General features: G+C 37.3%; 1 protein-coding gene across 1 annotated transcript in view; it reads right to left on the bottom strand.

Moving 5' to 3' along the window:
• Positions 1–3,446: 3,446 nt before the first annotated feature.
• The window catches only part of BCKDHB (branched chain keto acid dehydrogenase E1 subunit beta), a 267,647-nt gene continuing 257,465 nt past the window's right edge, over positions 3,447–13,628 (bottom strand). Inside the window, exons 10-11 of the mRNA XM_061131661.1 lie at positions 5,404–5,550; positions 3,447–3,730 (exon numbers count right to left, since the gene is read on the bottom strand). Coding sequence (XP_060987644.1) covers positions 5,410–5,550 — 141 coding nt within the window. The 3' untranslated portion in view covers positions 3,447–3,730; positions 5,404–5,409. The remainder of the gene's footprint in view (positions 3,731–5,403; positions 5,551–13,628) is intronic.

The following is a 13,628-nucleotide window of genomic DNA, read 5'->3' as shown; positions in this document are numbered from 1 at the left end:
CCCTATTATTTCTTCTTGTCTACCTCACCTATCAAATTGAAAGCGGAGTAAAAAGCCTTCTACAATTGTTCTGTTCACAGCTTTTGCATTTATAAGCTATTTTAATGGTATGCATTTAGAATGTAAAGAATTTTAATTGTTATATTTTCACTGTGATATAGTCCTTTTGTCAAATATAGGACGTTTGTTACCCATAAAAAGTGCATTTATGGGAATTCCCTGGAAGTCCAGTGGTTAAGCTCTGCAATCTCACTGCTAAGGGCCCGCATTCAGTCCCTGACTGGGAAACAAAAATCCCACAAGACATGTGGCTCAGCCAAGAAAAAAAAATGGTGTACTTACGACAATTATTGATGTGTATCTTTTCATCTAGCTTGTTTCCATTTTCACTTCTAGTCTTTTCTACCTATGACTTCCTCATTCTTGTCCTAATTTTATTTCTCATTATCCTGGCAAATATCTTTAATTACTATATTCAGGGAGGTATCAGGTGTCTTCCCTTGTGACTCAGCTGATAAAAGAATCTGTCTGATGCATCCAACCTGGGCTGGTGATCTGTTTCACCCTAGATAATATACATGTTAAATTTATGGGGGAAAAAAAAAGAAGACAAAGATTAAAAACAAAACAAAACAAAAGAATCTGTCTGTAATGTGGGAGACCTGGGTTTGATCCCTGGGTTGGGAAGATCTCCTGGAGAAGGGAATGGCTACTCACTCCTGTATTCTGGCCTGGAGAATTCCATGGACTGTATAGTCTATGGGGTTGCAAAGAGTTTGGACATGACTGAGCAACTTTCACTTTCACATCAGGTGTCAGGGTTTCCAAATTTTTGCCCCTATATGAATGTTTCCTATTTCTTTCCAAGTTCAATGGCCTAAGAAAACATATCAGAGTCTCCAAACCTCATGTTTCTCTAGAAGTTCCAATTTGATGCTTTGAGGTCGTGTTCCTCACCCCATCAGCCAAGCATCTCTGCTAAGGCAGGGGCTGTGTGCCTTACCTGGGTGTACACTCATCAGTTCTACCCCTAGTGTACAAGGAACAGGTTAAAGTGGGAGAACTTAGAATTTAGTGTCGTTGACAAGGCTAGGCTGAGACTCATCACGCTGTGCTTTTGCATGAGTAATCCAACTTTCTCATCTGTGGTACCCAGCAAGCCTGGGCCAGGGCCATCTCTGTGGCTGATCTGGATGCCCTGGGATTGGCAGGCCCCCAGAGCCACATGCATTGGGAGAGGGAGTTCTCTAAATAAACAGCAGTGCTGTAACTAGAAGTGGGGGCAGGGAGGCCAAGCAGCCAGAAGCCACACGAGCCCAACAGGGGCAGGCTGACGGGAAGGAGGCTTCACAAGACTGAGTGTGGATGCCCCGTGGGACATCTCAGGATCCCACAAGAGATTTCAGCTTCCGTGACTTAAATTTTAGGCACTGGAATGAGGTCACTGTCTTGCTCCTATGCCTCATTTTCTCCCCCTAATGTTTATTTAGCTTGGATGACACCTATTGATGGTATAGAACACGAATGTGTTTTTTTTTTTTTTTAACTCTAAAGTGTTAGTTGCTCAGACGTGTCCAACTCTGTGACCCCATGGACGGTAGCCTACCAGGCTCCTCTATCCATGGGGATTCGCTGGGCAAGAATACTGGCCTAGGTAGCCATTTCCTTCTCCAGGGGATCTTCTTGACCCAGGGATCAAACCCAGGTCTCTTTCACTGCAGGCAGATTCTTTCACCCCTGAGTCACCAGGGAAGCCCTGAAGGAACTGGATAATTGGAACGATAGAAGATTACATTGACTGTACATTCTTATTGTCACATGGAGCAGACTATCCTGAAGCTGACAGTAGTGTGGAGTCTGGAATTCCTTTAACATTTTTTTAGTGTCTTCTCATTTCTATTTTCTTATTTTTACAATATGGAACAATTTGTTTCATGTTAAAAAAAAGTGTATTTAAGACAATTATGTAGATGTATATGTACACCAAGTGCCATAGACTGAGTTTAAGGTGAACTGTGAGCTGTTTATTTTGGAGGGGAGGAGTCATTTACTGGTGGGCACTGCAGTGCTAGCTGGAGGAGGAAAGCAGAGTCAAAGAAAATAATTTTAAAATAGCTAAGGGAAAATTCTTACAATAACAAATGAATTTTAAAAATAGTATTTAAAAAGGATACCAATGGCAATAAAACAAGTAACTTCAACTGAAATCATAAATAATATCAACTAAAAGAATAAGTGCAACTAAAAGATGTTCTTAAAACATTATCGGCCAAGAGGTGGATGACCAGCTCACATTCTCTGTTCTGCTGGACTGGCCATGTGAGCGCAGAGCTCCCTGCAAAGAAGCTCGGAGACTCAGTGGAGCATGAAGGACAAAGCCAAAGTTCATACTGAGTTCTGGCGCCCTCAACTCAGAACGTCCTGAACCTAAGTCAAATGGATTCCCTAAATCTTCCAAACTTCTCACTGACAAGTACATCTTTTCCTGTCTTATCCTGTACAGGTGTTTCTATTTTTAAACCAAGGACAGGGCCTTATTTTCACCCCTAACAAATGCTTTGCTTCTTTATTTCAGCCCCTGCTTTCTAGAATCTGTTCCAACGTGCCTTTACTTTCCTCCAAGTTTATGGCAGTCTGCAAATGTCACTTTCCATATCCTCCTCCAAATATTTGATAAAAATAAACAAAAGACAACTTTTAAATTGCAGTTTTAAAGTAACATATACATTTGCAATCATAAAAAAACAGTCCATTTTCTTCCAGTGTTCTTAGAGTAGGGAAAACACTACACAACGTTATTTCTCTGCTTTTTGGAGAAGGAAGGCAGGGATCTTTCCACTGGAATTGGTGAGGAGCAGCTCTTCTGGGGTAAATGGGAGGGAAGGCAGGCCCTTTGGGGACAGGGCTGGGGGTGAGGACTCTGCAAAGGGGCCCCGAAAGATACAGACGGAAACAAGGGGCCCTGAGAAAGCCCTCAGCAAGGAGGCTTCCTCCTTTCGTAGCTGTTAATGTTGTTTTTCTTTTTAGCTGCATCACAATATAAAGGACATGGAAAAAATATTTGCTTTGCAACACCAGGGCCAAAACCAAAAGAAAACAAAAGCTTGGTGATTTTGTAACGAAAGACAGGCTGAGGATGTCCATCTCCCGAAAAAGGAAGCGAGGCAGCAAAGACGATCCTGCCTCGCTACGCGCAGGACAAAAAGTGAGTTCCCCTTACTACACCACCTAGTTGGAATGAGATGGAAGAAAAATAAAAACATTCCAGAAGTTTCGCCAACATACAACCATCTTAGCCATAAAGAACGAAACCAAAACCAGTAAAGTTGAAAAATCAACATTTCTGAACATTTCACTTTCATTCAGATTTAATTAACAAGTTACTAGGACTCTTTCACTCTTCCACGAAAGTTCTTTTAACTAAATGGAAAAAAAGAGACGCACGCTGAAGACAATCTGATTTTTGCTTTATTGAATAGTGTCCCACATCCAGTATTTACAGACATAATTGAATGAAATTTATAAGCCTACCATGGGGACTGTTTTTAAAAATGAATCTGAAACACTCAATGGAAATGATCAATTCATATGTGTGAATACAATAATTAATTCATGATTTTTCAGCCAATATCCAAGTTGGTTCATTTCATAAAAACTCTATTTTCAAGAAGAGGGAATATAAAAAATTCAGAAAAATATTTCCATATCTAGTCATAATCTTCCAGTTTTTCTGCAAAAGAAATCAATAACAATTATAGACATTCTGGCCACTGTGAATTAAACACAGATTTTCTCAATTACATGACTACTTTCTTTAAGGCCACTTTTAATTTTTAGCATTGAAGAGCAGTCTTATCATAATTTCATGAAAGGTCTAAACTTTTTTTTTTTAGGTTTAAAAAGAAACACATACTCAAATTTAAAATCAGCACCTAAATATTACTTTAGAAGAAGGAACAAGGCACAGAGGGGCACATTATTACCTGGACTGTCCATAATGGATGGTCCATAGAAGGAACAAGATGTACATAAAAGTGAGGAAGTCCTCCAACCAGACCCAAGCGAGACTGTTGACGCCAGGTGCATTCACAGACATTGAGAGGACATCAGAAATACAGCCTCTACCTCTGCATGTCTGAGAGACTTCCGCGGCATGGAAACTAATCGCCCTACTAACAGTCCTATGACAATATCCGCAGAATGTGTTAGTTGCTTAGTCATGTCCGACTCTTTGTGACCCCATGGACTGTAGCCCGCAGGGCTCCTCTGTCCATGGAATTCTCCAGGCAAGTATACTGGAGCGGGTAGCCATTCCCTTCTCCAAGATCCTCAGAACAGAACTACAAAAAAGGTGGGGATCCCAGTGGCAGAGAAGGTATTATTTTCTCTATACACCCAAATGTAAAGGTAACTCTCTGGTTTGAGGTGAGCTGATTTACTACCCACACACAGAATTTAAGAATCATAGTATTTTCTAATCTTTAAAACATATGGGCTTTTTTATATGAAGCCCATTCTCACTTTTCCTTTCAAGGATCGTGGCTCTTCAAAATGTATTAATAATATTATTATTTGGATAATCTAGATATTAAAATGTAAAGCATTTAATACCTAGCTACACATTTTGAACCATTTCAAAAATGCTAGAGATAAATAAATCAGTGTATTGTCAATAGCACCTTCTATATTAAAACCCTGAAAACTAACTTAATGGTTTTTCATTTTTTGCTAGAATAACACTGTTGGAGGGACAGAAAAGCATGACCTAGAAAATCACAATGAATAAATATCATGCATTATCCCCCATTTTAAAACATTCACTAGCCAAGAAAGGTTCTGGAAATGGTAGTGGTACTGGATTTTTCTCTCTTTTTTTTAAGTAACAATTTCACCTATACATAATAAATAGGTTTCCTGCTCAACAAACCTATCTTTCAAGATAATATAAAGGCAAATTTCAGAATGCTATGGATCACACCATATAGTTTAAACAGCTGGAGTCCAAATGAATGGTGCTTGAAGTTATCTTTATATAACAGAAATTATCTCTATTCACAAATGGTTTAAATTGCTGGTAAAAATATACAGAAATGATGGCAAAAGTCAGAAAAACAAGGTAAGGTGTATTTAGAGTCATGGCAGATGGCATGTTCATCCCATAATTATTCAATGGTAACATATGAATATATCTGTTTTCTAGAAATCAGATAATGCATATGCTTGATATGTTTCTATTAAACATAAACATACTATCATAAGTTAATTTTTTTTTTCTCTGAAATCCACACTTTGTTCTGGAAGTTGCCATTTATGAAAAGACAGCACTGATGACAGCTTCTTGGCCACCCGGACACTAGCGTCAGGGGCGCTCACTAGCTTTCTTAAAACACAGGGCTGGCTTACCCGTGGTCAATAGTTGATCATTTTTCGAAGGGCATCATAGCACTTCCACTTGTCTGGGATGTAGAACGGTTCAAAAATGTGAGGGAACGGTGTGTCGTACCCACACACCCTTGATATAGGAGCTTCCAGGTTCAGGAAACATTCTTCCTGCAGAGAAGAAGCCAGATGGTTGACTTCAAGAACTTTTTATTCACAGAAATGAAACATTTCACTTCCAAATACAATGGCATTAAAATAGTTACGTATATTATAATGCGAAAAAAAACAGGTGAAAAAAGGAGGTAACACACAGTATGTTTAGCCTTATCCAAGTTTTACTGAGGATATGTTTTCACATATGTACGTGCACTTTATGCCTACATACATATCTGTTGCTTAAGACAAAAGTGATCATACCTAACAGGTCAGTCTACAAATAAACGTAATGTATGACAGAAGCCTGACAAATGCTCACAGTAAACTCTGCAGCTTGACATGAGTGATGGCATGTGTCTTCTCTTGCTTCTTGCATTTTTCAAATTTTATATACCACGAACGTGTTACTTTCCTGAGTGGGCGTGTGTGCTAAGTTGCTTCAGTCACGTCCAACTCTTTGCAAGCCTATGGGCTGCAGTGCACATCAATAAAAAGTAAATTAATTAACTGGAAAAAAATGTCAGATCTCAACCACAGGAAACCTATAGAAAGTTATCTTCAAGGGAAAAAAAAGGCTATTAAAGTGACAAATTCAAACTTAAACATAAAATTTTTAGAGTGTTAAAAAAAATCTAAAGAGAGATACATGATTAGACTATTTTTAGGAAAATGAAATTACCATTCACAGCTATTACCTGAAATCAAACCTTTGGTTTTTTTTTTTTTTTTTCCCCATTTACTTTTATTCATTGGAGGCTAATTACTTTACAATACTGCAGTGGTTTTTGCCATACATTGACATGAGTCAGCCATACTATCAAGGGTGAAACCTTTGGTTTTTATGTATCCACTTTCTACATTGCTTTGTGTCACAAATGCTTTGAAAAGGTCCACATTTTCTTACATATTTCACTAACTGTATTTTTACATTTTCATTTGAGCAGAAAGTTTTAAATGAAGTAGTGCTGATGCACTGTCCCTATCTTCTGTATATATTTCTTCCCGTGACAAGGGCATCCAGGCAGAAACAGTCAGCTCCCTTACACCCTCCCTGCCCCCCAAAACCACTGCGACTTAAAGCATCAAACACCATCATATGACATTCCTTATATGTAGAATCTAAAAAGAAGTAATACAAATGAACTTACAAAACAGAAAGAGACTCACAGACAGAAAATGAACTCACGGTTGCTGGGGAGAAAGGATACTTAAGGACTTTGGGAAGGTTATGCACACACTGGTATGTTTAAAATGGAGAAGGAACCAAGCCCTACTGTATAGCACATGGAACTCTGCTCAATGTATGTGCCAGCCTAGATGGGAGGGGGTTTTGGGGGAGAATGGATACATGTATATGTATGGCTGAGTCCCTTCACTGTTCAGCTGAAACGGTCCCAACTTGTTAATCGGCTATACCCCAATACAAAATGTTTTTGGTGTTAAAAAAATAAAAATAAATTTTTTTAAAAAGCATCAAGCAACAAATAGTGTTGGCTTTTCCAACAGAAAATCCTCATCAATAACTTGAGAACGTTGCAGACACAGGGTTTGAAGAGTGACCTAAGAAGTTCAATAAGCTCAAAAGAGACGACAGACTGGGTAGACTGCTCCTTGATTGAAATAAGTAATTTTAAAGGGATTTAATTGTCAACTTGGGAGTAACCCAGTTTATTACTTTAGTTGACATAAGCTGTTTTTCTGCCTCCCCTGAATACTACCTTCTTCATAAACAAACTACCCATGGGTGCTGCAAAATGCAGAAAAGCAGAGGCAAAGCACTTCGCTTAAATACCCTTGATTCTACACCTGTTATAAAATATTCTTCTTTCAAACTAGTTCCCTGGAAAGCCGGTTTATGACAAAGTGATGTTCCAGTGTTTGTGAAAACCACTCCTTTTAGCAGAAAGACCAACATCACCAAACTAATTTTTTTTTTTTTTTTCAAATAAGAATGCTTCTAATTCTGCAGGAATGTGAGAATCACTCCATAGGAATACATCTACATGTTTTCAGGGGCATAGAAAAAGGTCTGTGAGGTCAGTCTTGAACTGTCAACAGTGGTCACCCTCCGAGTTTAGGAGTGACAAGGAGGGGACAACAGACTCCGTGTGTACATTATAGGTATTGTTGAAGCTTTTATGACACAGTATTCCTTTTGTGGGCTTTCCAGGGACCACAGTGGTAAAGAATCCACATGCCAAGCAGGAGACACAGGTTTGATCCCTGGGTCAGGAAGATCCCCTGGAGAAGGGAATGGAAATCCACTCCAGTATTCTTGACTGAGAAATCCCATGGACAGAGGTGCCTGGTGGGCTACAGTCCACAGGGTTGCAAAGAGTTGGACACAATTTAGCAACTGAGTGATTACTTTTGTAATTAACTGGCACTGATATAAAAGAGTAAGAAGAAGAATCATTTTATGAGACTAAAAGTTCCCATTTTATGTTACACAAATTTGTGATTTTACACATAGCATTTTCTTAATTTGGAAACAATTACTGTTAGGTATGCAGAATTAAGTGATTATAAAGTACTATATATAAATATATAAGATACAAAAATCACAGAAGATAAGTCAAGAATATATGATTCCGTTTTATAAAGGTGTGTGTGTGTGTGTGCTAACTCACTTCAGTCATGTCCAACTCTTTGTGACCCTATGGACTGTAGCCCACCAGGCTCCTCTGTCCATGGGAGTCTCCAGGCAAGAGCACTGGAGTGGGTTGCCATGTCCTCCTCCAGGGGATCTTCCCTAATCCAGGGATCAAATCCAAGTCTCTTATATCTCCTGTATTGGCAAGAGGATTCTTTACCACTAGTGCCACCTTAATAAAGATATATCTTAACTGATGAAAACAGTATGAAATTTTAATGCTTGGCTAACTAAAGTACATTAAAGAGGCAAATCTCTTCTACAGACTTGTGTTAAAACTTCCTTTTAAAGCGATTGGAAATAAGATGTTTGGGTCAAGCTGCTATACAGTTACTTCCCACTGAACTGGTTCACATACAAATGATTTATATGTGACTGTATGTTTTTCTGGTCAGCGATCAAAATGAGCATCCTTTTTCAAGCTCAGTTTATTTTCCGTATTGAAGCTGTACACACATACACAGAAAAAGAATATTTGAAACTCACTGGCAGATTTGTAGATCAATGGGCCAGATTAATCCCGCACAAAGTATATCTCTCTTCATTAAATACATTATGATACCATTACTATAGCAACCATACGCTCTGAATTTTCAAGATACTCTAAATTCATCATATTCTTCTTTTCCATAAGTACACTCATACTTTTCAAACTGGAATGATTTTTTGATTCCAAAATAGTAATCCGCATAATATTAGGAATAAATAATTACCTAACTCACAGGGCTGTCGAGAGGATTACAGGTAGTTTCCAACACTGGGGCTAAGATGAGCAGTACCAGTCTCTGGTCTCTCTTCCTGGAGAGCCTGTACGTGGACTGGCTCGATTGACGCAGAACAATGACAGATGGGATGGTGAGGTTCCAAAGCAGATCACGGTGGAACAGGTAACCAGGGGCAACAAAAGAGAACTCAGGCAGGTGCCAAGAGAAACTTTCCTCCAGCTATTCATGATCCAAAGTTTCACCTTGGATCCAGTGAAAAGAACTGAAAGTAAATCCTAATGCTAGCAGGTAGCTAACACTTACATATACTGTGCTTGTGGAATGTGCTTTCACATAAATACTCAGATGCTTTCAGAAAAACAGATATTCCTTCCAAAAGACCCTTGCATGAAACTGCAGTACGTGGTATTTGAATATGTCTTTCTGTAAGTATGAAAATTTTCTTTCCAAAATACGTTAACCATAACAATAGTAACAAGTACTTCTGATGTAAACGAGTTCTATTTTATCTCATTTAAACATTTCAACAAACCTATGAGGTAGGTATGATGCCCCATTTCACAGATGAGGAAACTAGCTGAAGGAACCTGCCCAAGGTGGAAGAGCTGCATACAGACCCAAGACAAGATGCCGACCTGACTACCTTCACTCTGCAAAATTTGAGGCACAGCTACTGCGAACTGCAACAACAGGAAAATAAAGCAAGAAATAAAACAGGAGGCAGGCTGGGATTAAAGTTTCACAACAGAGCCTCAAGAGGGTTAAATTCAGTCTGAGAAACTTTTCTCATACATAAGAGGAAGGCAGAGGTTAAGACACGTGAAAAAGCTAACAGCACACATCAGCGTAAGCGTGAAGGTAATACCCGGAGCAATAAACACATGGTCCTGGGTATCAGGAAACTCCGAGGCTATCCTAAATGATTTTAAAAAGCATAACTCAAATTATTTATATACTAGCCATCTGGGTTGCTATGCCTGTTATAACCAGAAAAGGAAGCAAACAATGTGAAATAACAGTTCCAAATCATAAAAGTCGTAGATGCAGGCAAGGGAATTTCTTTATCTGTCTATCTTTTGAACCAAAACGAAATAAAAATTTAAGTGTTTTGCAGAAATGGCAGAGGACAGAGATCCTGTAAATTTTTAAGGCAAATAAAAATGAATAAATTAGGATTCATGGTTGTCTTAAATTATTGATAGGTTTTAAAAATTAAATTACTTAATAGTAACTATATTAACACTGTATTGCATCTTTGCAAGTTGCTAAGAGAGTAGATCTTAATTAACAGTCCTTATCACACACAAAATTGAGTACTGCATTTATTCATATATTTTTCATAAATACAATACAGTTTATATATTATTATATGTGCATGTAAATACATATATGTTACGGCTTTCATGGGATCGCTCAAAATGTCTCAACATTAACCTCACTTCCCCATGAAAGTTTTATGGACATCCAGCCATAAATTTTCCTGTCACTGTGTCACAGGAGTTACATCACTGAAATCAGTCTCAGGCATTCCGCACTGTAGCTGTGGTCACTCCCAACAAATCTTTTTTGTTGTTTTCATGGCAAGGCTGTATAATATAATTGATACAGCATGTAATTTGGAACTCTATCTGAAGGGAATCTTTGTTCTACTAAGATTTAATCTTTCCAAGGCTCTGTTTACTCAACAGCAAAAGTATTAAAAATTCTGTCCCTATTGTTTTTATACTCCACTGTTACCTTGCCTCTTTGCCTTTGCTGTTTGGGCAGCAGCCTATGAGAATTACCTGCTTTTCATGCCTGACATAGCACAGTGTTCAATAATTGTAGGGTTTTTTTTTTCCCTTCTAGCTTTACTGAGCTATGATAGACATACAGCACTATATACGTTTAAGGTGTACTGCATGGTGATTTGACTTACATACATCATGAAATGATTATCCCAGTAAGTTTAGTGAATATCCATCATCTCATCTAGACACAAACTTGACAAAATAGGAAAAAAAAAAAATCTTTTCCTTGTGAGAGAACTCTTAGGATTAATTCTTAACAGCTTTCATGTATAGCAAACAACAATGTTATTTATAGTTATATTTATCATGTTGGTCATGGCATCCCTAGTACGTAATTATTTTAAAACTGGAAGCTTGTGTCTTTTGACCATCTTCATTCAATTCCCCCTCCCCCATCTCCTGCCCCTGGTAACCACAAATCTGATCTCTTTTTCTGTGAGTTTGTTTTTGAAGTACAATTGACCTAATAATTGCTAGGTTTTGTTCTCCTCTTAAAAATTTTCGAGTGATAATAAACACAAGGTATCAGAAACAGCCCAAATCATCATTGAAGATAAAGATTTGGGTACACAGAACCGTCAAATAGACTGAGATGTAATAGCCATCATAGCTCAGCGACTGACAGCTACCATTTATTGGACACTTACTAAGCCTTAAAAAATGTAAGAAAATACCAAAACAAGTTCCAGTGCTCTATGAGGAAGGAGGGTGGGGACCACTGAGGTTATTGAAGGAGCCAGGCTGCACCCAATGAAAGACAGGATCTGGTGCTGCCCCCTGGTGGGGAGCAAGGAGCCTACACCCTGTCAGTTCCTGGGCCTAGAAGCACAGATTAAGTGTGGCCAGATGACCGATTAAGTCAGAAACTCTGGAAATGGTTGAAAAATGCCCCCCACACCCGGCAAAAGAACATAATTTCCAAGCATGATTACTGTAGAAAAGTAGCCTGTCAGTTAGGTACTGGAAGGTTCCACGTGAAAAAGTGCCCGACAGGTAAGTGAATGTAATCAAGGCACACACACTCAAAAATACAGTCAAGGATAAAGACCATATAATATCATTTGATTTATTTTTAAAGCAATCGTTTGGCTTTTTGTTTTTTTTTAATTCAAGGCAATTTCAGACTCATATTGCTTTCTTTTTTTTTTTTTTTCATATTGCTTTCTAAGAGCAACTTTGCAATAGTTTTTATTCAGTTCTTCTAATGACAGAAAGCTGGATATGGCCCACTGTGTAAGACTACCAAGTATCGTGAGCTGGAATGTTGTGAAGTTTAAAGTGTGATAAGAAAAATTTAGGTCTTGCATACATGTTTCTACTTTCTTACAGTTGATTACAGGATGAAGAGTTCCTTTCACTTTCCTGAAAAACTATTCAATTAATTTTCCTAAACATTTAATGGAAAGGTAGACATGCAGGTCACTGCAAAGAGAAACATATCAAAGTCGAAGTACATTGCCTATAGGATTATCTTATAAATCTGGATATTATGTTCTTCCTTGGAACAATGAGAAGCGTTATCCCACAATTTAATTTCAAGTAACCATTGAGAAAATTGATTTTTAAATGACTTTAAGGTCCAGGTTACATCACATAAACATTATGTCATCATAACACATTTAAACTAAGAGAACACATTTTTGTTTCTAAGAGTGGGATGGGGTGAGGGTAAAATAAGCTATACATGTGATAAGTACTAAACAAGACATATAGATCATAGAGTTATCATTTCTTCTCTAGGAGAAAACATTAAGAAATAGCTTTAAGTGTTTTGTGAAGTTTTAAACCTAAATTCCAATACCATTTAGTCCTTGTTAGTTATTATTAGCAATAATGTTTATGTGATGTAACCTGGATCTTAAAGTCATTTAAAAATCAATTTTCTCAATGGTTACTTGAAATTAAATTAAGGATACTTTCTTCTAAATGCAATACATTGTCTAGGGATCATAATGAGCAGCACAAGAGTTAAACTAAAAAAATATGAGAAAAACTAAATTAACATATCAAAATGAGGCATATTTGATAGCTTGGAAGTCCATGAATTTAGAGACTTACATGTTGGTTTTAGGTTGATTAGTTCTAGTTATTTATGTAAAATGAGACATCACCTGGCTTCCAAATACTATCAGAGAATATTTGTTATTAATAAATGTAGATTTAATCTACCATGAAAATGTGCCCATAGCCGAAACAGTTTCAGCAGCAAAGAAAAAAATGATGCTGGTGTCTTGAATGACAAATGTCACAGAAACCTGTGAAGGTACTATGCCAGCAACTGCAAATTAATTTCACTACTGGATTAAATAAATACAACTTTACTAATGCAAAATGAAGTAGATTTCATTTAAGTTAATGGTTTAAACAGAAAGTATCACATTTTTAAAATGGAGCTTAAAATATACATTTTACGTCTATACCAATTTTCTGTACAGACCTATGAAATAGACCTGTGAAATTTATTCTTCACAGACAGCACAGTCCCTAATCCACCTCCAAACTAACAGGATGCTTCCCATTAATACAGCTTTTTATTTTACTTTTCTAATACTATGCACATGAGATGCATTCAACAAACACTGGTTGATATGATGTCTCTCACTTTTAAAACACAGTTGAACCAATATAACTAAATAAAACAGTATATGAATAATATAATTTCATCCAGATTTCTATAGCACCTAAAACATTACACTCAATCTCAATTATTTCAGCAAAGCTTTCATTTAAAATCACAACCTTGACTATATTAAAAGCTAAGATCTAAGATCTCTATTACTTAACTTTATTAAAACACCTTCAATGTCTGCTGACTTTAATAATAACAAAGAATGGAACTGAATTCTAAATAGGATATTCACTGAAATTCAAACTCCATTTTTCAAATGGAAGCTTCTTTTCTGAAGTTAGACAGAAATATTA

Source organism: Dama dama, chromosome 28, assembly GCF_033118175.1.
Source record: "Dama dama isolate Ldn47 chromosome 28, ASM3311817v1, whole genome shotgun sequence".
NCBI lineage: Eukaryota > Metazoa > Chordata > Mammalia > Artiodactyla > Cervidae > Dama > Dama dama.
The sequence above is the reverse complement of the archived record's forward strand: the minus strand, read 5'-3'. Positions and strand labels throughout refer to the sequence as shown.